Source organism: Aotus nancymaae, unplaced genomic scaffold (genome assembly GCF_030222135.1).
Source record: "Aotus nancymaae isolate 86718 unplaced genomic scaffold, 86718_ANA_hifiasm-v0.15.2.pri h1tg000058l, whole genome shotgun sequence".
Lineage (NCBI taxonomy): Eukaryota > Metazoa > Chordata > Mammalia > Primates > Aotidae > Aotus > Aotus nancymaae.
Genome location: NW_026988472.1, coordinates 48,676,774 through 48,704,229, shown reverse-complemented (window position 1 = coordinate 48,704,229; position 27,456 = coordinate 48,676,774). Strand labels below are relative to the sequence as shown.

The 27,456-nt window shown below is 45.1% G+C and overlaps 1 protein-coding gene across 1 annotated transcript in view; it reads left to right on the top strand.

The window, feature by feature from the left end:
* WWC3 (WWC family member 3) overlaps window positions 1-27,456 on the top strand; it is a 132,075-nt gene that overhangs the window by 71,932 nt on the left and 32,687 nt on the right. Inside the window, exons 6-9 of the mRNA XM_021671558.2 lie at window positions 4,838-4,967; window positions 8,558-8,707; window positions 12,789-12,862; window positions 24,091-24,333. Coding sequence (XP_021527233.2) covers window positions 4,838-4,967; window positions 8,558-8,707; window positions 12,789-12,862; window positions 24,091-24,333 — 597 coding nt within the window. The remainder of the gene's footprint in view (window positions 1-4,837; window positions 4,968-8,557; window positions 8,708-12,788; window positions 12,863-24,090; window positions 24,334-27,456) is intronic.

Sequence of the window (27,456 nt, the reverse complement as noted above, 5' to 3'; positions counted from 1 at the left end):
CTGGAGGAACTCAGGGAGGCCTCTATCGCCCAGTCCCCATCTTGCTAACTGTCCTCTATCATGGCCTTCTCTTCCGCATTTTGTGTGGTATTGTGTTTTGGCCTCAGTTTTAAGAAGTCCTTGCTGTTCAAATCACAGAAAGGGATGCTCACCAGATGTTGCGCTAACTAGTTTCCATGAGGTACATTCTTAGCCACTAGGTGAGCCTCTGCTTCATTGATTTCTTGATTAACTTCCCAATTGGGTGACGTTAAACCCATTTGTCTCCTTAAAGGCGAGGCACTAAATCCTTCTAAGCATGCAATACCAGAATGAAGCATTACTGCATATTAGCATTTTCTTTCTGAAGGGATTTAGTGGTTTCAGGAGAGAATGGGATAGTTCAGTTAGAACAGGCTTAAAGTAACGATCTCACATTAGTATAGCACCTAAGGTACAGCCCATGTGAAAACCCCAGCAATACTCAGATAACAGTGAAATGTACAGAAATGGGCTGGAAACAAAAAGAGCATTGTTCCCGGTTGTGGGACAGGTCTGGTGTTCCACACAGGTCCTGCTGTTGATAGAAAGCTGCCGGAAGCTTTTTGAGGTTCACCCAAGGCCCTCTGCCAGAGCTGCTGATGGAAAAGGTAGAAGTTGTAACAAACCTTTCCATTCTTTTGGGTTGTAATCTGTGATATTAACACAGAATATCTTTAGAGCCCTGGCAGCTCATTCCTTCAAGATGTGGGGTTAAGAAGTTATGTGGTTTTACTCTTATTTTTACTAGTGCAGTTCTCTTGACATCTTAAATTGAGCAACCAATCTGGAAACTTTAGGGTGACAGGAGGTAGAGGTTGACAATAAACATCTCTGAAATGCCTTTTCAGTCGCATGAGGTTCTTCATCTGAAGCTGTATCTTCTTTTCTCTCCAACCCATTTCTTTCAAAAGCACACCATAAAGAGCACCAGTTTACTTTGGAATGACATTTGACTGGTGATATGGGTGGCCTTCAGGTTTGACACAATGGGCATTTAGAGGCTTTGACTTTGAATATATTGCAAACCTGGTGATGGAGCCAACAAGTCCTAGTGTGGGGGGCCTTGGCCGTGAACTTCACTTTGTTACTTACTGTGTCACCCTCAGCAAATAAATTAATGTCCCTGAAGCTGAATGCAAAATGTAGAGGGTGCAAAACTGAAGACTGTGCGTCTGTGCACTGAATTTTGTTTTCATACTGCATAATAACTGATGTCCTTGTTTATTCTCCTTTAGCAGTTACCACTTTTCTATCATTTTATTTGCAATGTATGGTAAAGGCACTGTCTTGCACTCTTAATTAAAATTAAGAACAGAATAAGGCAGTTCTTTGGCAGTCACAGATATTTTTAAAATGAACTGTAATACATCGATATTTTTTAAAAATACCAAATCTTTGAGCACATCGTCTAAATTGGACCAAACTTTTATAGGGAAGTTTGAGAGAGAGAGAGAGAGAGAGAGAGAGAGAGAGAGAGAGAGAGAGCGCGAGAGCGAGCGTGCACGAGAGCACAAGCTCTCAAATAAATGAATTTTGCAGAAGTAAAAGAAAACGTTTACTGTCCTTTGATCACAATTGAAAAATGGAGGTAGTTGGAGTTTTCTGAAACGTAGCTGGCCCTTGTTTTTAAAAAAAGCATCTGGACCCACCTTGCCCACTCTGAGAGTGGCAGATGTCATGCTCAGCAGAAAGGGGCAGCACCACACCCCATGATTCTGGGCAGGCTTTGGAGTCTGCCTGTGGGTTTGAATCTGGCTCTGCCAGATACTCACTTGTCATCTGGGCCATTTAGTTAATTGCTCTGAGCTTCAACTTCATCATCATCAAATCCGAGGAGATTATGCTTATCTCCTAAGGGGGGGGGGGGGTTAAGTGAGAGGATGCAGTAAAGACCCTGTCACCTCATAGGTCAACTATTTTAAAATAAGACTTAGTGTTTTGAGATGTATGGCCTTTTATTTCTGTCTTGCATTCAAGACTCTTGGTTCCCCACACAGCATCTGCTATGGAAAAACACAGGGGCTTTGCTTCTGTTTTCTATTTCCTACATCATGTCTTGGTGTTTCTGAGATCCCTCAAAGAGAATGACTCTCTGTAAGGGAGCTCACCCCTAGCCTGAGCTCCTGAAGTGGAGAGTAATAATAAGAGTCTCCTCCAACCTGGTGCTTCTAGGACCTGGTTGATGGATCATTGAATCTCCTAGTTCCACCTATAGGGGTTCACCTTCAGTAGGGACCCCTGGAGTCTTTATTTGTTCTGGTGATCAGCTGGGTTCTGGGGCCCGGTTCTACCCTCAGACTTCTGTTTTTCCCCTTCACATCATTCAGCCACACAGCGCCCGCTGTGCAAATTTCAGTGAATTACATTGATTGTTTTTGTTGTGAAGCTAGGACAGCTAAGATAGTACAAGGTAGCCCCTTCCTTGAGTACCGCAGTTGACTTCTATAGGTCTGGCTAAGTTACCAGCAGTGAGTGAGAAGGCCAGCCATTTTGGCGGAAGTGGGGCTGGTTTTGAGGGTCAAACAAAAGAGTTTTGAAAATGTACAATGGGTTTATATGCCTACTGTCACCATTCTTGCTATTGGTGCCCACATTTTAGTAGCCACCAAGTGGCCTGCTGGCACTGTGCTGGGAACTTTTTCTACTTTGTTGCCAAATCTCACAAGGGCCCTCAGGTGACATAGACTGTTAAAGTTCACCACCTTGATCATTTGGATGAACTGTTCTGTGAAAGAAGGGATTTAATGAGAAGAGAATAAAAAGAAAAAACATGCCCACTGCCCAAATTTTAGTTCATGCTCACTTATTTTAACTTTTGGTATGGAACGCTCTATCGTTAAAGATATATGGACCTTTTAATAAAGATATATAAATAAAGACTTCTGCTTTGAAGGAACAGACAAGGCAGTGTGTATTTGAGAAACAGTGTAACAGCCGTTATGGAAGTGCCTGCAGGGTCAGGCCACGTTGGCATTTAGGAGTATCACTATTCAGCATGCACGGAGTGCTGCTATCTGCTCTCCTCGCGGCAGGACTCAGGACAGGTGTTCATAAATATTTTATGTGTAGCTGATGGCAATCACAGCAATGCTGCTGAACCCCAGAACGCTATTCAAAGGGAGGCAGTGGCTTCCTGTTTGTGTTACTTGCCCTCCTAGGCCGTGGATGCTGATAGCTCAGGTTGACTCCGGTGCCGAGTTTTGCTTGAGTCGTGACGTATTTTGGCAAGGAATTTGTTAATGATAATAAAATACCAGAGTTGGAAAGTTATTTACTTTTTTTTCCATGAGTAAGGAGATTCTGCATTATCCAGATAATGACAATCACTGCAAACACCACATGCCAGGCCTCCTGCCAAGCAAGCCCTTTCCTTGCATTTTCTCATTAAATCTCATGCCCATCCCATGGGAGAAGTATTTTTAGTGTCCCCATTTGAGACAGGAGGAAGCAGGTGGAAAGAGGGGAAGTGACTCACCCAGGCCTCACAGCCAGTGAGTGGCAGAGCTGGGTGCCACTTGCACCCACCAGCACGTCAGAGGTTCCTGTGATTGGTGAGCCAGGGAGTTTGGACTGGCAGTGAATGATCCAGGTTTTCAGGATAACATGGAGGGAAATATTGGAACCAGAACCTGTGTACTGGAGGACCCGGAACCTGAAAGAAGCCAGTTGCTTTCCAGAGAAAGAATTCATTCCACTCTGGACCAAAATTTCTCAAATTCCTTAGCCTTAAGGCTTCCAAGACTGGAGCCTCAGGTGTAGGGGACGTGACAAAGGACATGCTCCAGAGGCCACCTGCCCTTTGAAGGCAGAACCAAGTCTTGTTTTGTTCTGTGCTCTGCTTCCAGCCTCAGAGTCAGGCCTGGTGTGCACAGGAGCTGGCTTGGAGGATGGAAGCATGGAGGAAAGGTGGGAGGAAGGGGAGGAAGAAGGGAGGGAGGGTTGTTGTCATTTTCCCTGGATGGATGTTTGGATTGAAGGAAAGAATTGAGGACTTTGGTAGGAGAAAGAGAGCTAGTAATAAATTAGAACCAGAATGAAATAAGAGTTATAGCTGGGCGCGGTGGCTCACGCCTGTAATCCCAGCACTTTGGGAGGCCGAGACGGGTGGATCACAAGGTCAAGAGATCGAGACCATCCTGGTCAACATGGTGAAAACCCGTGTCTACTAAAAATACAAAAAATTAGCTGGACATGATGGCGCATGCCTGTAATCCCAGCTACTAGGGAGGCTGAGGCAGGAGAATTGCCTGAACCCAGGAGGCAGAGGTTGCAGTGAGCCGAGATCGCGCCATTGCACTCCAGTCTGGATAACAAGAGCGAAATTCCATCTCAAAAAAAAAAAAAAAGAGTTATAAGAGACAGAAGAGTTGCTGGGTTTTGTACAAGGCACCATTATTGAAAGCTCACTACTTCTTGCTGTGTCCCATGTATTCTCCCTGTACACAGATCTCATTCATATGTTTATTTACCAAAGCTTTTGACCACTAACCTGGGGCTAAACATGTCCTCCTCTCAGAGAGAGGAGTTTACAGTCTCAGGAAATTACTGAAGCCAGCAATCTTGTTGCCTGATCGTTAGCGGAGGACTTGGGCCTCCCGACTCGAATGTCTTCACTTGCCCAGGGTGCTCCTGCAGCAGAGGGTGTTGTATTGACTGGAAGGAGGGAAGCTTCCATGTGGTCTTTCTTTTTCTTTGTCAAAATATTACTTTTAACTTTTTCCACCTTTCTATGAAGCTTTCGGGTTTTTGTAGTTATATGTTTAATGGAACGCTAGGATCTCATGTGAAATGACGTTGACTTTTCTGTTTTAACCAGGATTGATCGGAAGATGTCAAGTACTCACACCAGCTACAAACTGGATGAGGCTCAGGCTATCATGAGTGAGCTCCGGACCATCAAGAAGGCTATTTGCACAGGCGAGAAGGAGAGGCGGGACCTGATGCATGTAAGCTGCCTGCCTGCTCATGTGTTTTATTTTAGGAAGTTTTTAATATACTTATGTATTACATGTTAAATAGTTATTGTGTATATAACATATATGTATATATAATATAAATACACACACATACATACATACGCACCCCCCAGTGTATTTAAGTATGTAGTCATCCCTCTGTATCCTTGGGGGATTGGTTCCAAGACACACCCCCATCCCCCAGGATACCAAAATCATTGGATGTTCAAGTCCCTTGTAAAAAATGGTATAGCATTTGCATATAAGCTACACAATCCTCCTGTATACTTTTCTTTTTTCTGGAGACAGGGTCTCTCTCTGTCACCTAGGCTTGAGTACAATGCCACGAAAATGGCTCACTGCAGCCTTGACCTCCCAGGCTCAAGCCATCCTCCCACCTCAGCCTCTAGAATAGCTGGGACCACAGATGCACACCATCATGCCTGGCTAATTTACATATTTGTAGTAGAGACAGGGTCTTGCCATGTTGGCCAGGCTGGTCTCAGACTCCTGGCCCTAAGCAATCCTCCTGTCTTGGCCTCCCGAAGTGCTGGGATTACAGGCATGAGCCACCACGCCTGGTCCCTCCCATATACTTTAAACCATCTCTAGATTACTTATAATACCTCCTACAGTGTAAATGCTATGTAAATTGATGTTACACTGTATTGGTTTTTTCTTTGTGTTATTTTTTATTTTTATTTTTTCCCCCTCAGAATATTTCCTATCTGTGGTGGGTTAAATCTGGAAATGTGGAAGCTGTGGATATGGAGACTGTTTCAGTTTTCTGGGGCTGCCATAACAAGGTAGCACAAACTGAGTGGCTTTAGAACAACAGAAATTTGGTCTCTCAGGTTTAGAGGCCAGAAGTCCGAAATCAAGGTGTGGGCGGGGTCAGACTTCTGAAGCCTGGAGGGGAGGATCCTTCCTTGCCTCTTTCAGCTTCCTTGGATTGTAGACACCACTGTGATCTCTGCCTCCATAGTCACATGACTGTCTCTGTGTCTGAATTTCCTCTCCTGAAAGGACACCAGCCATTGGATAAGGGCCTACCCTAATCCAGTATGACCTCAGCTTAACTAGATTACATCTGTAAAGACTATTTCCAAATAAGGTCGCACTCACAGGTTCCTGGGATTAGGACTTAAACATATCTCCTGGGGAACATAATTCAACCCCCAGCAATGGGTAATACATTCATATTGTTCAATAATCAGGAGAATTCCATAGGTCTGTGATAAGAAGTCTTGCTATTGCTCCATCCTCCTACTGCCCCTAACTGCCTTTATTAGCTTCTTGCCTACCCTCCCAGCATTCATGTCGGCACACAAAAACAAGAATACGTGTTTAGCTGCCCTCACGCAGAGCCAGGACTGTGATACTCTTCAACACTAGCTTCCTCGATTAACAGCAATATCCTCTACCTTTCCCCATATCTGTACACAGAGAGCTGCTCTTCCCTTGATATTGTTGCATAGTATCCACCCACTATGTGGGTGTATTTGTATCATTATAGCTTTATATTGCGTTATGTTTTTTCCCCTTGAACTCTTGTAGTTTCTGTTATTTTTAGAAAATGTTGACCTTTTGCAAATGCAAAAAGCTTCTCCGTGGTGGGGAACTCAGGCAAGGCATCCGAGTGGCTGGCCCTAGTGCTGCATACGGTGGCCTCAGAGAGGCCAAGGCCGGGAGCACTGCGTGACCTCATGGCGTCAAGTGCTGGAATGCATTCAGTGCTTTCTCTTACAGCTTTTATTTTTCATCTGCTTCCCTAAGTGAGCACCTATTGCCTGCTGGCATGTGTCTAGATTCTGTAGAGTGTAAGACCCACAGGACAGATCAAGCAAAGCTCAAACTCGGAGCCTAAATGAGATAGATGCACAAAAAACTACCCTGCCTAGGCAGTGCTTCCTAAGGTCAAGGCCGTCAGGGACTTGCAGAGAGTCCTTATGGTGCTTGTGAAGATGCAGATTACCAGGTCCCACCCCAGACTCACTGAATTCGAATCTCTGGAGATAGGGCCCAGAAATCTGTATTTACAGATGAACTCTACACGTTGTGATAGGTAGATGGTTAATTGTTAGATTTTTTTGACAAACAGGTAGCACTGAGAACAGCTACCATTTACTGAGGTCCCTGCGCAGCTGACATCAAACATGATGCCCTGTGTTTGTTACCCATCACCGACACCCCAGGCTGAACCTGGTTGCATTCCATGGCAGAGACACAAAGGCTTTACGCCATGAGGCCAAGCAGGGCTGCCTGCCCCGGCCTCTCTGAGCCACATGTGTGGCACCAGGGCCAACCACTCATTTGCCTTGCTTGAGTTCCCACCGTGGAGGCAGGAGATAGAATTTCTGGAAGCAGCTTCAGGCCCAAGCACCTTCTTTGAGTTCTCCATAGCTTCTCAGACTTTGAGAAGCTCCAGGAAGAGGCACGGGCAGAGTCCTCTTCTATCCAAATTAAATCAGTTGTTTTGCCTTACTTATGTGAACTTAACTCTATTGGCCCTTCCCAAGAAGGCTTTATCTCCATCTCAAGCCAGTTTCGTGAGTTCTGCACTTGGGCATTTTTGGTTCTGGTGTCTATGGCAAATCTGCTGAAAGTGAATATATTCAGAAGTCTAAAAGAAATGGTCAAAAATCTGATTTCTGGCTGGGTGCTATGGCTCATGCTTGTAATCCCACCACTTTGGGAGGCTGAAGCAGGAGGATTTCTTGAGCCCAGAACTTTGAGAACAGCCTGGGCAATATAGTGAGACCTGGTCTCTACAAAAACAAACAAACAAACAAAAGTTTAGCTGAGTGTGGTGGCGTATCTGTAGTCCCAGGTACTCAGGAGGCTGAGGTGGGAGGATCGCTTGAGCCTGGGAGGTCTTGGCTACAGTGAGCTATGATTGTGCCACTGCACTCCAGCCTGGATGACAGAATGAGACCCTCTCTCAAAAAAAAAAAAAAAAAAAAAAAAAAAAAAGAGATTTTTTGATTTCTGCTTAAAACTGTCACACAGAGAGATTTCATGTGCCAGAATGCATACTTACTCTAATTTTTGGCAAACCAACATACATATGAGATTACTTTCAACCATGTAGAATTATCACTGAAAAATCAGGTTTATAAAAAAATATGTAAGCTAAAACAGCACCTCAATGAACTGAAAAGAAATACGTAAGCATTGTCTGGGGGCTGTTTCCCCCTTTCCTGTGGTTCCTCTATTACAACCTCAAGGCAGCATTTATCTCTGTCAGACTCATTTACATCTTGGATAAAAATACTTATATTTTTCTTTAGGAAACATGAAGGTTTAAGAACCAGTACAAATGGTACCATAATGTCCACTATTTGATTCACATGCTGCCAGAGGGACTTAAGTTATGATATGATTTAAATGACTAAGAAGTTTATTAGGGGCACATGTGATGAAGGGCATTTATGTGAAATCTAAGGAGCATGGGGTGGGGTGAGGCAACTGTTGAGTAATATATAAAGCAGCAGACCTAAAACATAAATGAGAAGACCACTTCTGGAGGGAAGAGAAACATCACCGTCTCGGTTCAAAGAGCTCATCTCATTCTGTTCCAGAGCCTGGCCAAGCTGACCGATAGCTTCAAGAACAGCTGCTCCGTCACCGACTCTCTAGCGGACTTCCCTCACCACGCAGGCGTGCCTGGCGATGCTGGTGTACCCCAGCAGTTCTGCGATGCCGGCTCCCAGACCGATATCATCGGGGAGGTATCTGCGCACCAGGGGAAGAAATGCGTCGGGAGAGGGGAGGGCTGCGTTAGTGTTGCTGTCACTGGTTTAGTGTAATTTTCCACGTTCACTTAAGAAATGTCTTCACTTTTGTGCCGTTAAGTTTGAAGAAAAAGTACTGTGCCTCACGATACAATCGAATTGCTTATACCGCTGCCCTTATGATTTGGACTCTTACAAATGACAGACTCCTTGTGAGAGTTGAGTTTCACTGTTCTTTTGACAGACATATGACTTTTTAGAGCATGGGTCCCCACACTTTTTCTGTGAAGGGCCAGATAGTAAATATAGTCAGTATTTTAGGCTTTGCAGGTAGTTCTGCCGGAACTACCCCACCCTGTCACTGTAGTGTACAGGCAGCCATCACAGAGATGCCTTGCAGGCATGTAAGGTTGGGGCCTCAAGCTGGGCAAACGTTCATTTACAGAACAGCCAGTGGGCGGGATTTGACTCCGGGGCCACAGTTACTGATCCCTGCCTTAGACCACTGATTTCCAAAGACTTTATAGCTGTACCACCTTGGGTGTTACTTTATTGCTGTTTCTTACTCTTCTAAAAGAATGTCAGGAAATTGAATTGAATTAAAAGCCATTTTGTTTGAGACTTGGAAGAATGTCATAATGCCTCCTTTGTTAATTGGTAAAGTCTTGAGTTAGCCACAAAAACAAAGTTAGGAAAATCACCATTCGAGGCAGGGTGGTGGATATTCAGAGGCACTATTATTGTAATATCCTTGAGTGAAGTTTGATGTTAATTAGTTTCCAAATGGAAAAGCAGTCTAAGGAGCTTCTTTTTTTTTTAAGGATTATTAAGTAAAGATGAAGTATCACTGGAATGCACAGTATCGTCTCCCGAAATTAAATAAATAAAAGGAAAGAAACAAAAGGAGAAAGAAACAATTGATGGAAAACTCTCGGGTTTAAATAATTAGCTAATTAATATTTGAAATCTTGGCCAATAGTGCCTCTTTGAGGGGAGTGTAAGGTAGGAAATCATGGCTCTTCATGTCTTGGGTGTCCTGGAACAGTCCTGTTTTCAAATTTGCCTGCATTATTTCAAAAGTACACTTGGCCATTTTTGAGTAGGCATCTTCTTTGGATGAGGGAATATGGTCACCATCTGGAATACACACAGAAGAATCTGAAATTCAAAAATGTTTGGCATTTTTGCCTAAAGATTTTGGAGTGAGAGAAGGAAACAAGTACAAGACTCATTGAATTCTTGAATAATTCATTGCTGCTTATTGTAAGGTTAGAATTAGAATTTAGTTTGAGAGAAACAGTTAAGATAGAAGGTTCTCCAGTGATTTAGGTCAGCCCTTCTAAAAATGTCAGGTGAGGAGTGGTGGCTGGTTCTGCTGCTTTGGTAGTCACTGCTCACTATTGATGAGCCCCTGCAGTTTACTGGGGCTGACCCTGGGTCAGCAGGTTCATAGTTGTTATCTCAGTTTAAGTAATTGTTCCCATCCTGTTTGATGTGCAGGAGACTGAGATGCCAGGTTACCTAAGGTCTTATAGCCAAGGAGAGGCAGGTCTGGGTTTGAAACATTTCTCATCCCTAAACCCCTGTACTTTCTACCACATCATGCTATTATAGAAATATAGATCAAAAGGCTATGACTGTATTAGCTAACCATTGCTGCATAACAGATTTCCCCAAAACCTAGCCTCTTACAACAACGCTCCTTTATTCTCTCATGCTTGATATGGTCCAGGAGACTGGGCTGGGTCTTCTGCTCCAGGTTCTCTCAGGAACCTGCATTCAAGGTGTCAGCCAGGGCCGTGGTCTCATCCAAAAGCTCACCTCGGGGAGGAGCCAGAGAGTTTGCTAGCACAATGGAAGTCAAAGTCTTTTGTAACTTATTCACAGAAATGACTTCCCATCACCTTTGCTCTGTTCTAGTGGTTAGAGTCAAGTTATAGACCCAGGCCACTCTCAAGGGGAGGTAATTTCACACAGGGAGAATCCCAGGAGGTGGAGGTCACTGGGGGCCATCTTAGAAGTCTGCCTACCTCACTTTGTGCTTGTGTTGAGTCTGTTTTGTGGGGTGGGTATTGCTATATATCAGATGTGCTTTTTGAGACTGGATATTTGCAACCACAGGGTTGCACATGCCATAGGGCTGCATAGGAACTGTGAAGCAGGAGTCTCTTGGATCCATTTGGCTGTCTTTTCTTTTCACTAAAATGTGCATTTAATTGTCAAAGACAACTACAAAATCAAAGCTTAGAGAGAGGTGCATACAGCTTTGAGAAGAGGTTTGAGAGATGATGTTTATTGATCTCGATGAAGAGTTGGTTGTGAGGTCACTGATAAATAGGGGACTGAAATGGCAAGTAGCTCATCTCCACTGTGGGCAGTTTTTGGAGCTGTGGCACTGCCACTTAAATATATTTATACTGAGGAAGCCAGAGAGGAGCATTGGATGAGGCCATTTAAACATGTGTAATTGTGGCCAGGCATGGTGGCTCATGTGTAATCCTAGCACTTTGGGAGGCTGAGGTGGCCAGATTGCTTGAGCCCATGAGTTGAAGACCAGCCTGGGCAACATGGTGAAACTCCATCTCTACAAACCAAAAATTAGGCAGGCATGGTGGCTTATGCCTGTAGTCCCAGCTACTTGGGAGGCTGAGGCAGGAGGATCACTTGAGCCCAAGGGGTCAAGGCTGCAGTGAGCTGTGATTGCCACAGTGTACTCTAGCCTGGACAACAGTGCGAGACCCTGATTCAAAGAAAGAAACCATGAACAGTTGTCACTCTGGTTGGAGAATGCTCATTCCCTTATAAGGCACTTTTTCATCTTGTCATTCAAGGCAATAAATTTGCAAAGAAATTTTCCATCAGTAGATTAAAACTAGTATCGATAAATTCATTGCTAATCATTCAAGTTAAATATTTTCAGATACTTGTTGATGGGAAGTTATTTCAAAAACATAAAGACTTGGTTGTCATAATATATGGTCTAGTAAGGTCAGATAACAGATGGAGCTGATTTATTGAAACTAGAGTTGTATGAATATTTGCAGGAATGAGGAAAGGATTAACCAAAGTGTAGTACAGTTACTTCCCATACATGTTTTTTTTTGTTTTGTGTAGGATTTTGTCGCCGTCCATAGAATTGGTATGAAAATATTTAAGTACATTTCCTCACCACAGAGCACTGCATGTAGAGGCTAACTCTATTGTGGTACTCCCTGAGCTCTGGCTTTTTGAGACCTTGCTGGCTTTCATTTTGTCCTTGGTTCTTTTACATGCCTTGTGGTATCAGAAGGCGTCCACCAGCCTGGACCTCAAACTAGTCCAGCTTCCTCAGACCGTGGGGCTTCTGAGTAGAGCATCATTATTTTACGTTTACTGAGGAATTAGAGAATGTACTGCACAAAATGGGGTGACAGGTTTTTGCCTTCGTATCAACTTTTTTTTTTCTTTTTGAGATGGGGTCTTGCTCTGTCACCTGGCTGGAGTGCAATGGCGTGATCTCGGCTCACAGCAACCTCCCCTTCCTGGGTTCAAGCAATGCTCCTGCCTCAGCCTCCCAAGTAGCTGGGGCTACAGGCACATGCCTCCACACCCGGCTAATTTTTTGTATTTTTAGTAGAGAAGGGATTTCACCATGTTGGCCTGGATGGTCTCAATCTCTTGACCTCACAATCCACCCACCTCGGCCTTCCAAAGTTCTGGGATTACAGGTGTGAGCCACCGCACCCAGCCTGTATCAACTTTTACTAAGTAATTTCCTACTTCTTTTAAAACTTAATTTGTGGTGGTTGTTTGGAATTACAGAATAGATAGATATGCTGCTGCTGTAAAAAAAGAAAAACAAAAAATCCTACCAGTTTAGGCAAAAAGAGTCTTCCCCTCTCCTTGCCCCCTCCCCCAGCCAGAGGCGGCCACAGAGGGTTATTCAGTGTTTCCTTGCAGACTTTGCATAAATTGAAAGTGAAAGAGATGAAGAGTATTTCTTATTGTTGCCGAAAGTTTAAGTGAAGTTGCTAATTTGGAAATATGTTTTTAATATGTATTTCCTTTCTTTTTTCTCTCTCTCTTTTATTCCGGAAAGTTTGTCTTTGATGATAAAACAAGACTTGTAGACCGAGTCAGACTTAATTGGCAGTATGAAGAGGCCAGAAAGAGGTAAGAAGCGCATTTTTCCAGCCTCACCTTCTGCTTGCTTACTTTCTCCCGTGGAAGGAGGCATGGCAGAGTTCTGGTGGGTGACTGCCCGCATCTGATCGGAGAACAGCATCTGATAGAATACCAAGTCAAGGATCCTCATTTACATGTAGCTTAATGCACACATATGACAAAATTTCAAGTGCATTTAAAATGTGAAATTCACAATATTGCAAACAGGCAGACGTAATTCCATAACAATAGAAACTTTTTTGGTGCTATCATCCCTGGTAGTTCAGAACCTCTACCTTCCTTCCCTTCCCTCCTTCCAATAGACCGAGAATCAATTCCAGAGAGTATTGTAAGTGAAACCACTTGATATTTCATGTGTGTGGCTTCTGACTCTATAGGCTAATGGGCAAAGCCATGTATCTTGGTTATAAGACATTCAATAAGCATTAGGTCAACAGGTGAGCAATACCCAATTGATTTCATTCTGTTTATGTTGTCATGTGTCGTAAACCATTGGCCTCTTGCAAATTGCGGCTTGACCTAGTTTGTGCACTTGTGTTTCTCTTTCCTCACTTGCCTCCCTGCCTCCTTCCCTCCCACTCTTCACCCTCGGACATGGAGAAAGCCAAGAGGCTTCCAGACCCTCGCGTGGCGCAGCATTTCAGGGCGCCACGTGTCTCCTCACCTGCTCAGGGCTCCTGTTTTCAATATTCTTATCCTCTCTGGCTTTTGTATTCTCTTTTTAGAGACTTTCTCTCATTTGTATCTTCTGGAAGCAGTCTTAAAACCCAATTATTTCCAAATAAGTGCTTCAGAATAGTATGAAGCACATCTTTTTAAAAAAGTTTCTTGAGTCACAAATGAAATATTATCTTGCGGGGCGGGGAGAGCAGGATGTCGGGTGGGGTGAGGGGTTCTTTCTGGAAGCTAAACAGTTGGGCCTGCTCAGCACACTGTACCATTCATGGACGTCTGGAAAGCTACTTTGTTGGCTTTTTTAAAACTGTAAAAATAGCAACAAAAGCCCATCATATGATTCAGTGCTCCAAGGCCAACTGAAACGGACATGGGCCGTCTGTTTTCTAGGAGGTTTTCTAACCAGTGCCTCTTGGCTTTTTAGGATGGACTCGTGGTGGGCTTTAAATTTCCCCACAGAGCGGTGCCAAGTTCATTTGCCAATACCAATCGTCTCTGTGGTGGCATTCTTCATTTATCATGCATTCCTTTTCTTTAGCCTGCTGGAGTTTGTGAGGCGCAATTGTCTCTTCTGTTTCTGAATATATTCCTCTGCTCTCGCCTGTTTCTGGTGGAGCTGCAGAGTGTGGGTGCTGGAATTTGCTGTGCTGGATTAAACGCAGCAAATAGATCGCTGCTACACTTAGGAATGTGATTGTTACGTGTTTGGCTGTGACATTTACCAAACATAGCAAGTGATTTCTTTGTTTTCTAGAGATGGTGCCAGTATACGGTGAGTAACCTAAATGTTGGGATAATACGTTTGGGTGAAAAGTCAAGTATTTAAGAAAATTTTTCAAGGGGCAGGCACAGTACTTCATCAGTTCTTTTGAATAAAATACCATATTATTTCAAGATGCCCGGAACCTTGTTAGGAAATGCACTGCAGCTACAGGGGAAGGTTCAACCTTCCAGCGGCAGGAGGGACATCTCAGAAACGCCTCTGTGCGCTGTGTTGGAATGTTTAAAACTCAGAGATGTCTTTTCAACTCCACCCAGGTGGGCTTGCACGGGTGCTGCCTGTCCTTTTCCCACTAGCGAGGTGGTGCTCCACACAGGGAGGGAGGCCTTAACCCTTCAGGAGACTTCCAGCAGTGTCTGCAGATGTGTTTAGGTGTCCCAACTCTGGGGCAGGTGCTGCTGGCATCTAGTGGGCACTGGCCAGGGAGGCCACTCGACATCCTATAGTGCACAGGATGGCCCCTGTAGCAAAGACTTACCTGACCCAGCATGGCTGCAGTGCTGAGGGCCAGAAACCTTGCCCTGGGGCCTCTTCCTGTCTTGCTTCTGAATCTTCATGATGCGTGGACAACAAGGGGCTTACATGGGCAGGTCACCTGCTGACTCACAGGCATCATCCCGATGCCCATGCCTCACTCACCCTGTTCCAGCCATATCGGCCCCTCGGTGTTCCTCAGACGTGCCAGCATGCCTGCACTGAGCAGCCCCTCGGGCCTCCCACTGGGCGTCCTCCCCACTGAGCCAACTCTTGACCTAGCATCTGCAGCTGGCAGAATGACAAGGTGTCTACATCCTGATCTCCAGAGCCTGTGAAGATGTGGCTTTCCGTGGCGAAAGGGACTTCGCAGATGTCATTAGATTAGGGATCCTGAGACGATGGGGGAATAAGCCTGGATGACGCAGGCGGGCCCAGTGTCATCACAAGAGTCCTCATAAAAGAGAGACAGGACGGTCAACAGCAGAGAGGGAGATGTGAGATTGGAAGCAGAGGTCAGAATAGTGTGGAACCAGGAGCCAGGGAGCATGGGCAGGCCCTGGAAGCTGGAAGGTGCGCAGAAACAGATTCTCCCCTGGAGCCTCCAGAAGGAACGCAGCCCTGTAGACACATTTTCGACTTCTGCCCTCCGGAACAGTAAGGGAATAATAGATGTTGCTTTGAGCCATTAAGCTTGTGGCAATTTGGGGCAGAAAAGAGCAAACCCATACAGTGCCCTTGGCCTGGAATGAGGTGGCTTTTCCCCAGGTTGTCACATGACCTCTGCTCTCCTTTTGATCACCTTGTTAGAGAGGTTTCCTTGACCATCCTGAAGAAAATGGCACCACCCTGTTCTCACCCCTCTCCCCCCGATTTGCTGAACAAATGTTATTGCCTAAGTGGTGTTTACTTTCTTATTGCCTGTCTCTCCCTGTGAAAATGTAAATAACCCACATGAATACAGGGAGTGTATGTCATTGCTGTAAGCCCAGCAGCTACATACTCAGTGAATATTTATTGAATGAGTAAATGAGGGTCTTATGTGGTTGCATTTGCTATTTGGCCTTTGCCCCAGGACTGGGCGAGCCAGGGCAGTCCCGGGGCCAGGTCAGCTCCAGGCCAACTGCTCTGCTCCTGGGTCCCTTCTTCAAACCTCTATCCAGGTGTGAGCCTTGGGGTCTCTTGCCTTGACTTGAGAAGGGAAAGGGCTTCAAGACATGGGTGCATTTAGGGGTTGAAGGTAGACAGGGAACGGTCTCTCCCTTTCAAGGACTATGTTTAAGGTGTGATACGTCAACACACTGAGCTAGACTCACAGTACTTGGCCTTCATGGACATTTGAAAGGGCTACTACTGGCCTTTGAACTCCATAATCAATCCTCTCCTTGGAGGTTGGAGAAAATGGCATTGAAGCTGGGCCCTGAAGGAGTGTTGGGGTTCCAGTTGCCCATCCATTGGGGATGGGCTTTCTCAAGTAGGAGTGGGGGTCAGGAGTTGGGGTGAGGTGTCAGTCTGCAGCAGCTGGACTGGCCTGGAATTGCAAGGCAAAGGCCAGCCAGGGTGGAACCAAGGATGCGTGAGCAGGAAGGCAGGCCATGGCATGGGGGCCATGATGCCCTGAAGAGGCGTCAGAATTGCTGGGCATCTTGGAGTTGGGAAGGTTAAGTGTGAGCCATTCAGATGGTGGTATGTGGAGGAGGGCCATCGGAGGAACCCAGATGGCATAGAGATGAAGTCACTCAGCAGCTGAGCTCACCTTGGGAGATGGAACACAGGGAGAAAGGAGGAGATGCCAGGACTGAGCCTGAGGAAGTCCAATCAAAGGCCTGGCAAGGATGAGACTGGTCAGAGGGTATGGTAAAAGGTCCAAGAGACAATGGCCGGCGCTGGAGGAAACGAGAAGAGGAAGTACACCTGAGAAGACACTTGTCTCCACGGGCACAGTGGCTGTGAAGGAATGGAAAGGGAGGGGTGCCATTGGCCGACAGGCAGGCCTCTGTGTCCCAAGCCCAGCCTGAGATGTCCCTGGCCCACAGTGCATGGGGAAAAGGAGGGCCAGCGGCAGGTTTTCCCAAAGCCCACTCGCTGTTTTCCATTCAAAGAACTCTCTCATTCGGAGACATATGTACATACATGTAATATATATTTAATATACATTATATATTTTTTATATATTTAATATATTCAATACATATATATTTTTATATATTATATAATACATATTTAATATGTGTATTATATATTTTTTTCTGTTAAAACATCTTTCTCTTATAAACTGATGAGGATAGTTGACGTTAATTGGTTTTTCCAAAATCTTTACTTGGCAAAATACCAAGCTGGCAGTCCTAAATTCATGCTGTCAGCACAACCCCTTTCTTAAATTGGACTGGCCTGGGGGAAGTGCGACAGAGATGCTGCTCTCCCTGGAATTAAAGGAGGAGGATGGCCTGAAACAGGGTTTCCAGAGGCTCACAGTAAAGTGGAGGGTTATTTCAAAGGCAGATCTTGGTTTTGACAATGAGTTTGGTGTTTTCAGTGGACTTGCAGCTGCTTAGAAACATTCTTGATGTGTTCTTGTCAGTGGAGTCTGCAGCGGAGATGGCAGTTCGCTGAGTCATTGATTGCAGCTCCCTCGGGCTCTGGTTCCCTGATGGGGGGGTGCACGTCTCTAGTCCCCTTGGAGTGATCGTTTCTGCCTCCGGTCATTCCACATTGGTTCCTATAGTAAAGGCTTGACCAATAAGTGCATGCCCACCATGTGAACTACTCAGCTGTAGGTCACAGAACCCTCAGCAGCCTGGGTGAGGCCCTAGACTTTACATAGCTTGTAGCATTGTCAGGACCGTATTAGCTCCCCTCTGTCCCATCCCTGTAGGCAGATGGAAGGCTAGGAAGGTTGATGTCATCAGGTCTCCAGCACCAGATCAGTGATTTCATTACAAGTGCTTTTTCTAAGTGTTCTGTTAGACTGCCTCTAAATGAGGCACGTGAGGAGAACAATATAGACTTGGGAAGAGAGCAGTGGCAAGTGGTTCTCTGGCAAGAACTCAGTCTTGTAGAACAAACATTAACATTCCAGGAGCCAGGTGCTGAGTGCCACAGTCAAAGCATGGCAGCTTTGAGGTCCTGTCTGTGGTCTCTTTACTCAGCCTCCTTGATCAGGCTGGGACACAGTGTCCTTGATATCCCTGTGAGTGTCCCTGGAGAAGTGGTATGCTATGAGCAGGAAGGCATCATGTACCCCCATCAACCCACCAAAGCATGAAAAAGAACGTATTGCTTTTAGTGGCAATGGTAGCAAAGAATAATACGTTCTTCCCTGCTCCCTCATTCTGAGCCTAATGGACAGCATGTGCCCTTTCTTCCTGCCCGTGTGGACTTCTTATATTAGTGCCACTACTCAGTGTTGTCCTTTTGTTCTGCTACTTTGCCCTTGGCCATTAATCTCCCAGCTCTCCTTTCTGAAATTATTTCACCCTGCAGGCTTAGCTTCCCTACTGCATTAGGGTTCTACAGAGAAACAGAACCAATAAGAGTGGGGGTAGAAGGAGAAGGGAGAGAGATTGGTTTATTATAGGAATTGGTTCACGCAATTATAGGGGCCAGGAAGTCCTACCATCTACAAGTTGGAGACCCAGGAAAGCCAGTGGTATAATTCAGTCCAAGCCTGAAGGCCTAAGAACTGGGGGGTGGGGGGGTGGGGGGTGGAGTGGGGTGGGTGGGTGGTCCTGGTGTAAGTCCCAGAGTCTGAAGGCCTGAGAACCAGGAGCTTTGGTGTCTGAGGGCAGAAGGTGGATGTCCCAGCTCAATAAGAGAGACAGAATTCACCCTTCCTCCACCCTTTTGCTCTATTCAGTCCCTCAATGAATTGGATGGTGCCCACCTGTGAGGTGGTGAGGGTGGTTCTTCTTTGCTCAGTCCACTGATTCACATGCTTATCTCTTCCAGAAACCCCCCCCTTCACAGACACACTCAGAGATAATGTTTTATCAGCTATCTGGGCATGCCTTAGCCCAGGCAAGTTGACACACAAAGTGAGCCATCATGCCTGTCCTCTGCAGAACCTCCTGTGGTTTGCTACTTCTAAACAGTGGAGAAGTTTATGCCTTAGGCATTTTGGAAGTCTTTCCTTGCACATATATATTTGAGATTGTTTTTAAGATGTGGGAAATTGTCAAAAATGCTGAGTTCTGGACAATGAAGGATTTCATATATATTCAGATTTATTTTATTTTATTTTATTTTGTTTTTGAGACAGGGTCTCACTCTGTCACCAAGGCTGGAGTGCTGGAGTGCAGTGGCGTGATCTTGACTCAATGCAACCTCTGCCTCCTGGGTGCAAGTGATTCTTGTGCCTTAGCCTTCTGACTAGCTGGGATTACAGGCATGTGCCAACACACCTGGCTAATTTTTGGATTTTTAGTAGAGATAGAGTTTCACCATGTTGGCCAAGGCTGATCTGAACTCCTGACCTCAAGTGATCCACCTGCCTCAGCCTCCCAGAGTGCTGGGAACTACAGGCATGAGCCACCCCGCCCAGCTGGATTTCATATATATTCAGATTTAAAGGAAGTTTGTGGAAATCGAATTCATAATTCTGAGTGGCGGTGTGATTTCTAGAGAATTCTCTGGTCAAATGAGCCCTATCATGATGACCAGTTTTGTATTTTTAACTGTGAGCCCTGTTAAATGTACCAAAAGGACTGCTTGCACCTTTCCCTTCAGGAATACCTCTTCAGATTCCCAAGGCAGACCTACCGATAGGAGTATTTTCACATTACTCGTTTAAAAATTTTAGAAATTTTAAAAGTGAAGTTGAAAGAAAGAGCAAGTCTTCTTGAAGCAATCCCGGTGACGCAGATGGCTTCTTATTTTTAACTTAAGAGCACTTGTTCCAGGACTGTGGACAAACTGTAGCTGTTGCCATAGAAACACTCTCAGTCCAGATAGGAACAAAACATTCGGTCCATCCAGTTTCTCTGCCTCTTAGTTTTTGTTGCCAGGATCAGTCCTGCTATTCATCAGTTGTCGGGGATCAGTGTAGTATTGTGATTCCAGTTGAATTTGATCAATCACTTGAATTTTTTCTTCATTTCTCAAATGACTTCATATCTCGGTTTTAGGGCTGGGGCACAATTGTGAGAAATAAGGAAAAGCATCTTTGCCACTGCGGCTCTGTCTTCCACATTCGGGTTAATGTGAAGAAGCCTGTAGACTTGCTGCTTTTTATTTGATGCAGTTGCTCTCTGAAGATCTGTCTGTTGCAAAGGGAGAAGATGTCAGGGCTGGGAAGTTGAGGACAGGGTGAGATATTGGTGTATTAGTAGACCTTTCTTATCCCACATATTCTAGATTCAGACTTCTCAAGCTTCTGACATTAAGAGTTGAGTAGAATGGACACTGATTTATCAATACTTAGTTCAATCAGCTGAAGTGATGTCATTGTTCGTCTGACTTAGATCTCAGCTGATGTTTTCTTTAACCTTTGCTTTTTATTTAAATAGGTATTTACAACAAGAAAACTAAGAGACAATGTAAGACGTATCAAACCTGTAGCCATAATTGCAATCTGAAGGCATGAGGCTCTAAGCTTTCACCATGTCCTGGAATGTGCCATTGGGATCCCTCATGACTCTTCACTATGGGCTAGGACCGTGGGCTGCCTGGAGTTCTGCTTGCTATTCCAGAAAGCAGTGGGATTTTAGGAACATGAGAAATGATACTGTAGACTGCAGATTTTTGGTATAAATTCAAATAATTGGGGATTATTCTTGATATGCCTCAATACCTTTTATTATTAAAAGTGCATTTTTTTTCCTATAAACATGCAAATCGTATTTAAGATTTTCATGTGAATTGTGAGAGTCTAAGTCATTTCTGTGGCATAAATGCAGACTCCTGTTACCTGGTTTAATGGTGCCTGGGTTGTAACAGAAAAGGTATTTGGGCAAAAATCATAAGGGAACAATGATTCATATTTTATGTTTGTCTACATTAGGCCTGCTCAGAGAATAGAATTTGGGAATCATGTAATAAGAAACCTGCATGCTTGATTGAACATTTGCTTTCTTCACTATCAGGATATGGAGACATATATTTTAAGGCTTTTAAAAGCATTTGGGAGAGATTTTATATAGGTCATAAAATGTATTACCTATCAAAAATAAGAATCACTGAAGAATGTAGTTGACTCATAGAAAAAAAAAATTTCTCTCTAATTTTAAGCTGCTATTAGTTCTCTTTACAAATAAACTTGGGAAAGTTTTGTTTGCAAACTTTAACCATGACCTTGCTCTGCTTCCATGTATTTAATGTCACTGAGATGATATTTCAAAGAAAAGCCTTTCTGGAAATTGTTTTTCCTTTAATATCCAAAATTGGAACAACAGCACTTACAGGAGCGAGGCTCCAACCAGTGGATCAGTTTTTTGGCGTGGAAGTAGAAGAAGGTGCATTGAAATTCAGTACATCTGTGTTTAGCCTTAGGCAGGAAGTCTGTTTCTTCAAGTAAACCTAACATACTAAAGATACTCCCTGCAGATGGCTTGTTTCCGGCCCATGGCAAGGTAGACAACGCATAGGGTTTTAAAGGCAGCGCCGTCTTGTCTGTCCTGTGGGAACATAAGAACAATCGATTGTTGAAAGAATCCTAGTACTTTTGGCTTCCAGTACAGACAGACAGACGTGCCTCTCTCGACCTTGCTGAAGCAGGCCCCAAATGTTCATACCTAGAACATGGGGACAAAGAAAGAAATTGCACTTTCCAATATATACCAGTTTCTTCTAGATTCATGTATAGCTCTGAAATGAAGATGAGATTGTTTGCATTGTTTTGAAATTATATTATTCAAGCCCCACAATTCTTAGGCACAGAAATGTTTGCCTAGTGTTCAGCACAGCCCAAACAACATTTCCAGATGGGTTGCAAGAAGTCAACCTCATCCAGACTTTGTTGCTGCTGGAAAGGTCGTCCCTTGCCATATGTCCTTGCATATTTTTCCTGCCAGCTATGGGAAGTGACAGGACACGGTTTAATTTGGGCTGCTGTTCTGTTTCTTTATGCCTGCAGCAGACAGGTCTTTTGAAACTTGCCCTTTGCCTCTCCTCCCTCCTATAATTCATTTTTCTTCCTCATTCTTTTTTTTTCTGATAGTGCATATTACTTGAGATTTTCCTGGAAGGGGTGTGATTATCTGGAATTGGATCTTCTGCCACCTTCAACAGCCTGAATCCTTGTAGGCTAGCAGCTAACCTAGAGCTGGCAGACTCATATGGAATCTTAATCTCTTCATAGTTAAAGCTCAGAAAACTCAAAAGGAGTGCTTTGTAAAATACATCTGTTTATGTTATATGTATGATAATTAGCATGAGGACAAAATGATTGGGTGAAATTTAGCGGGGGCTCAGATAGACTTTCCTGTGGATCAAATAAATGGAAATGAAAAAAAGTATGAGGATGCAGATTTGCTCATTGGTCTTCATCTTTTATATTTATTTCTTGTCTTGGTCTACTGTAGAATGTTCCAGAAATGTCATTGGGTATAATGTCTGATTTGGCATGGACTTATTTGTGGGTTTGCTTGGAGTGGATTTTCCTTGGGCTTTGGGTATATGACTGCCATAAATTTTAATTACACTAATTAGACATAGGTGGACGCTTAAGCCCAGTTGGATTCCTAGCCCTGTTCAGCTGCCTCTGTCATTAGTTTTTCTGGTGACATGGTTTGGCACCATCTTCGAACACATTTTCTGGAAATTAGTTTTAAGTTAGAAAATAACTCATCTAATAAAGCTACTGACATTCAACTAGTTTCTTTACCTTGTTGGAGAAGTTAACTTGAGTAAAATGCATACATTTAAACTATAACTTGTATTCCCGTTTCTTTCCATAACTATGGGCTTTCAGATTGGTTTGGTGCCTAGAGAGGGAGTCGCACCCGATCCTCATGAGTCCATGTGCTCATGCCTGGTTTAGGTGGAGCCTGACTTGGCACAGGGCTGGGCAGCAGGTTTTAACATGTGTGGCAGTACTAGTCAATTGGGGATATCCACATGGTTCATAGTGTAGAGGAAGATTCTGAGGTCCAGATCCAGTAGGGAGGAAGCCAGCTGTGATTAGTGCCATGTACTGTGGGCACAGGACAAGGCAGTCTCAGGAGCACCTCTGCCGTGCATCTTCCTTGGAGGATATAGGGCTGTGTGTGCCTGCCGCGTCTCTGTTCTCACAGCTCTTTGTGATCTCAGAGAACTGTTTGGATTTTGTTTTTGGGCGAGTGTGCCAAACTGTGTCCTCCACAGCACGAGGTTCAGGTTGAGTTTGGCATTTCTAGTTTCTCCCTAGAAACAGATATCCCTCATCTTTAACCTTACTTGCTAGTCTTATTTTTAAAGGATGCATTAAAAATACAGGCCACATCTGTTTCACTTAATGTGCATTCAACAGCACCTCATGACACAAAAAGTAACGCGGTCTGTTTGCCAAGCAAGCGCTTGGAAATTTCGAGGTGTGGAAACTGATAGGAGCCTCTGTTTTTCCACCTTGAGGATTCTGGCTCTCTGCATCCACCCACATAATCTCTTGCCAGCATCCATGCTCACAGGGCTGCCTCTTGTCCTCTCATATATTTACAGGCGTGTTTGTTCACTGTTCAATGCACTTAGCTTTTGTCGAGTACCCACTTGCTCTCTGCAAGGTGTTTTGAATTCATCTGTGGCCAGGGGCTCTGGTGCAGGAAGCACACAGAACCAGAAGACATGGAGCATGAGGCTTCAAAGGTTTTCCTTTCTGGAGCCAGATGATGAGTGCATTTCTCTTTCGTTATTTTGCTAAGGTGGCTGTCCATGGTTAGGCACAGCCGAGGAGGCGGGAGGCCGGCAGCATTTTTGGGGGTCCAACATGCTGTTTAGCTACTGATGAGGATGAGCAGGAGAAACAAGCAGACTCCCTCTTGCTCTGGGACAGTTTCATATAGGAAATCAGGAGTCTGAGCTACCCAGAGCATGGGCATGTTGAGGGCTGCTGGCCTTTTTGTCAGTTCTTTGGAACCAGCACGATGAGGTTATTGTCATCTCGAATCTCAGGCTAAGGTAGCTTCAGTAAAGGACTTCTGCACCATTTTTTAGGACCCATTGTTTCCAAATCCTTTTGAGTGTAAAGGTCATTCGGTGCAATCATTTCACTACTTATTTGGCAAAGGGAGTGTACAGAATCAGTGTGAGACGTGGACGTGTAAAGATGGCGTTTTCAGCCCGCGATGTCCTTATTCTCTCCCTGTCTCTCTCACAGAGTCTCCAACATCCAGCAGCAGCTGGCCCGGCTTGACAGTGAGTCGTGGCCAGGCACAGCCGAGGCTGACAGGGACCGGCTGCAGCTTGTCAAGGAGAAGGAGGCTCTGCTGCAGGAGCTTCAGCTCATCATTGCACAGCGGCGCTCCGAGGGAGACGTGGCCCGGCTGGAGGAGGAGCGGGAGCGCCTGGAAGAGGAGCTGCGGCGTGCACGGGCCACCTCTGCACAGGGCGCCACGGAGAGGTGGGTCACAGCGGGACACGACCTCCAGCAGGAAGCCGGCTGGAAAAACTCCACAGGGTGGCTTGCGTGTGGCTGGAGGGTGTTTCTGATAATCACTCAGAACCTCTCTCTGCATGAGATGGCAGGTTGTGTCAAAGGCTGGGCCTGCCTTCTACACACTTAACAGCAGTTTCTCTGTGGTTATCAGCTGGACTTTGGAGAACAGCCCCTCCCCCACGTGTTAAAGTCTTGCGCCATTGAGCTCACATGAACAGCTCCACAGAGAATTTAATAGACACTTGGATGATTTGATCTGTTCAGATGCTCTTACTCCTACTATTTCCCAATGGCCTTCTGTATATTGGGTATCCTTTATGCTTGGATGTTCGTGGGTCATCTTCATAGGAGACAAGTCTGTGGCTTGGCACAAGGGGCTCATGGCATCCTCAGAGGGAAGCGGTGGTGTTTGGAGAGTTGAACTCAGAGTCCTAGGCAGGGCAGTTTCATTTTTCCTGAGATGGTGGCTTGCCCTGTCAGCTCACCCTGAATAAACTGCAAGTGGAATCTAAATGTGAAAAGGGACTGCAGCTGAAGCTTTCTGCTGTGCTCTTGCACGGCTACATATTTTTTTAGTTAAACATTTCCTTCTCTTCCACCCTTGGTATTGTCATATGTGTGTTCTGCATAGGAGGGCCTGGGAGCTCCTGTTGCTTCTCTGTGAATTGGGGAGGACTTGGCCCCACAAATGCCACCTGCCGCTCAGGGCCCTATACCCATGCTCCCTTGACTGTGGCTACTGTCACCATGTGGAAATCCAGCACACATGAGTGCTGTGGCCCCTGAGTACAAGTCTGTAGCCCTCCATGAAGCCAGTGTTAGCCCCGATGCCTGGGTTCAAAGGTGGGGACAGCAAAGCCGGACCAGCTTTGACTCACATGGGGGTCTCATGTGGGACCAGCCCAGGTGCTAAGTCCTGGGACTCAAGTCCTCAACCAGGACCTAATCGCCCCAAGCGTGTTTTCGGAATCTGCTACTAAGTGACCTTGGCTGGAAAAGCACATCTCCATGTGCTAAGCACTTGCACACAGATCACGTGGGAGTGGGGCTCTTGTAGCTCTGGACCTTCTGTGCCAGTGCACACAGGGCCTATTTCTCCATGTCACCTCCCTTCATTGGAGGAGTGCTTGCAGTTTACCAGCATGGGGACACATGGTAGGAGGCTTCCCCCAGCATAGGCTGGCAGCATGAGGACACCTGGCATTGCCCAGGTGCAGAGAGAGAGTGAGGTTGGTGCCTTAAGGCTGAGCTGTGCCAGCTGTGGAACTGGGCCCAGTCTGCCCATCTCAGCTGCAATGTCATCAGCAACAAATGGGAGGCATGTGCTGGGCTGGGGGTGTCATCAGGGGGACAAAGAGAGAGATGTGCTCCTCCTTCAGGCCTCCCACCCATTGGGCCTCCCGCCCCAGCAGATGATACATGCGGCGGCCTCGCAGCTGCTCAGAGCCAGCATCTCTGGAGGGAGCTGGTGCCCGTCTCCTGGGCTGAGGGAGCAGGCTTGAGGTGAAGGACACATACACTAGATAATCTCTCAGATGGCTCCTGTCAACGCTTGTGACATCCTTTATTTTAGTTTGCTCATGTTAGTGCGTGGCGGGCATTTATACAAGATGCTGATGTTCAGCAGAGAACCCCAGGGCTCTGTTGCAAGATGCTTGCCATCCTGAGAAATTCTCTTTCCAAGGATGATTGCTTTTATTATAGGGGTGATTGAAAATGAAAGATGTATCAAAAAGCAAAAATTCGGGCCGGGTGTGGTGGCTCATGCCTGTAATCCCAGCACTTTGGGAGGCCAAGATGGGCGGATCACAAGGTCAGGAGTTTGAGATCAGCCTGGCCAGCATGGTGAAGCCCCTTCTCTACTAAAAATGTAAAAAATTAGCTGAGCATGGTGGTAGAGGCCTGTAATCCCAGCTACTTGGGAGGCTGAGGCAGGAGAATTGCTTGAACCCAGGAAGTGGAGGTTGCAGTGAGCTGAGATTGCGCCACTGCACTCCAGCCTGAGTGATAGAGCAAGACTCTGTCTCAAAAAAAAAAAAAGAAAAAGAAAAAAATTGGTTTTGCCAAACCTGAAATAGCATTTTCCTTTGTCATAATTTAATGACATCTTTAAAAATAAAGTACTTTATGTAAAGTAAATAAAGACAATAAATTCGACTTTATATTTTTGTGATCTGTTAGCTTACTTTCTTGCTCCTTTTCATAGCAGTGGTAAATATTCCTTGAATTGGGGACACAAGGCTGTGTGCTTTAGGAGTTGGGCCCTGGCCAGTTTTCTGCCAGGAAACTGTATCCCCTTTTCTTTTTGTTGAAAAAATATGTACAAAAGTCAGGCAAATGTCTCAGACCCTCGTTTTAGCAGTTTATGTCCCAGCCGGTTTTTAGGTGTCTCAGTTATTGCCAGCATGCACACTGTTTGGTAAGGAAGTTACATTTTTAGTCATCTGCAACTTTCATAATAACCAGCATCAAGTTAGACTGCACATGTGGGCACTCGTGGGTGGTCTTGTATGCAGATGCGCTGTCTCTCTCATGCTCCGAAATGCTCCTGTTCAGTATAATGACAAATGCAATGTATTGGCTAGTAGCAGGGAGTTTGATCTAAACTTTTTCATTACAGATCAAACAATCAAAATACATCATGACTAAAGACAATCTAAAACCATGCCACACATACAAATGTATCTATATGTCATGTGTGTGGAAACGGACAGGACTGGAATGTGCCGACGGATTTAGCGATGTGTTGGGAATTCTACCCTGGTCACTCAAGAGTGGAGTCAGTTTTCAGTAAGAACTCAATTTAGAGTCTATTAATTTGGGATTTGAGCTAATAGAATTCAGATTGGGTTAGAATTTCTGAAAAGCATTATGAAAAAAGTTAATAGCCTTGGACTGGGCTTGGGTAAATTCCCTATAACAAATTGCTTTCTGGGGCTGGTCACTGTTTGCCACCGGATACGCTCTGCTGGTGTTGTCTCTGCCCCTGGGTTCCTCTGTGACTTAATAGTATCCCAGCGCTTGTGAGAGTGTGATACAGAGAGTGGGTTCCAAGTCACAGCTCCAAAGCCCAATGAGGGGTGTATT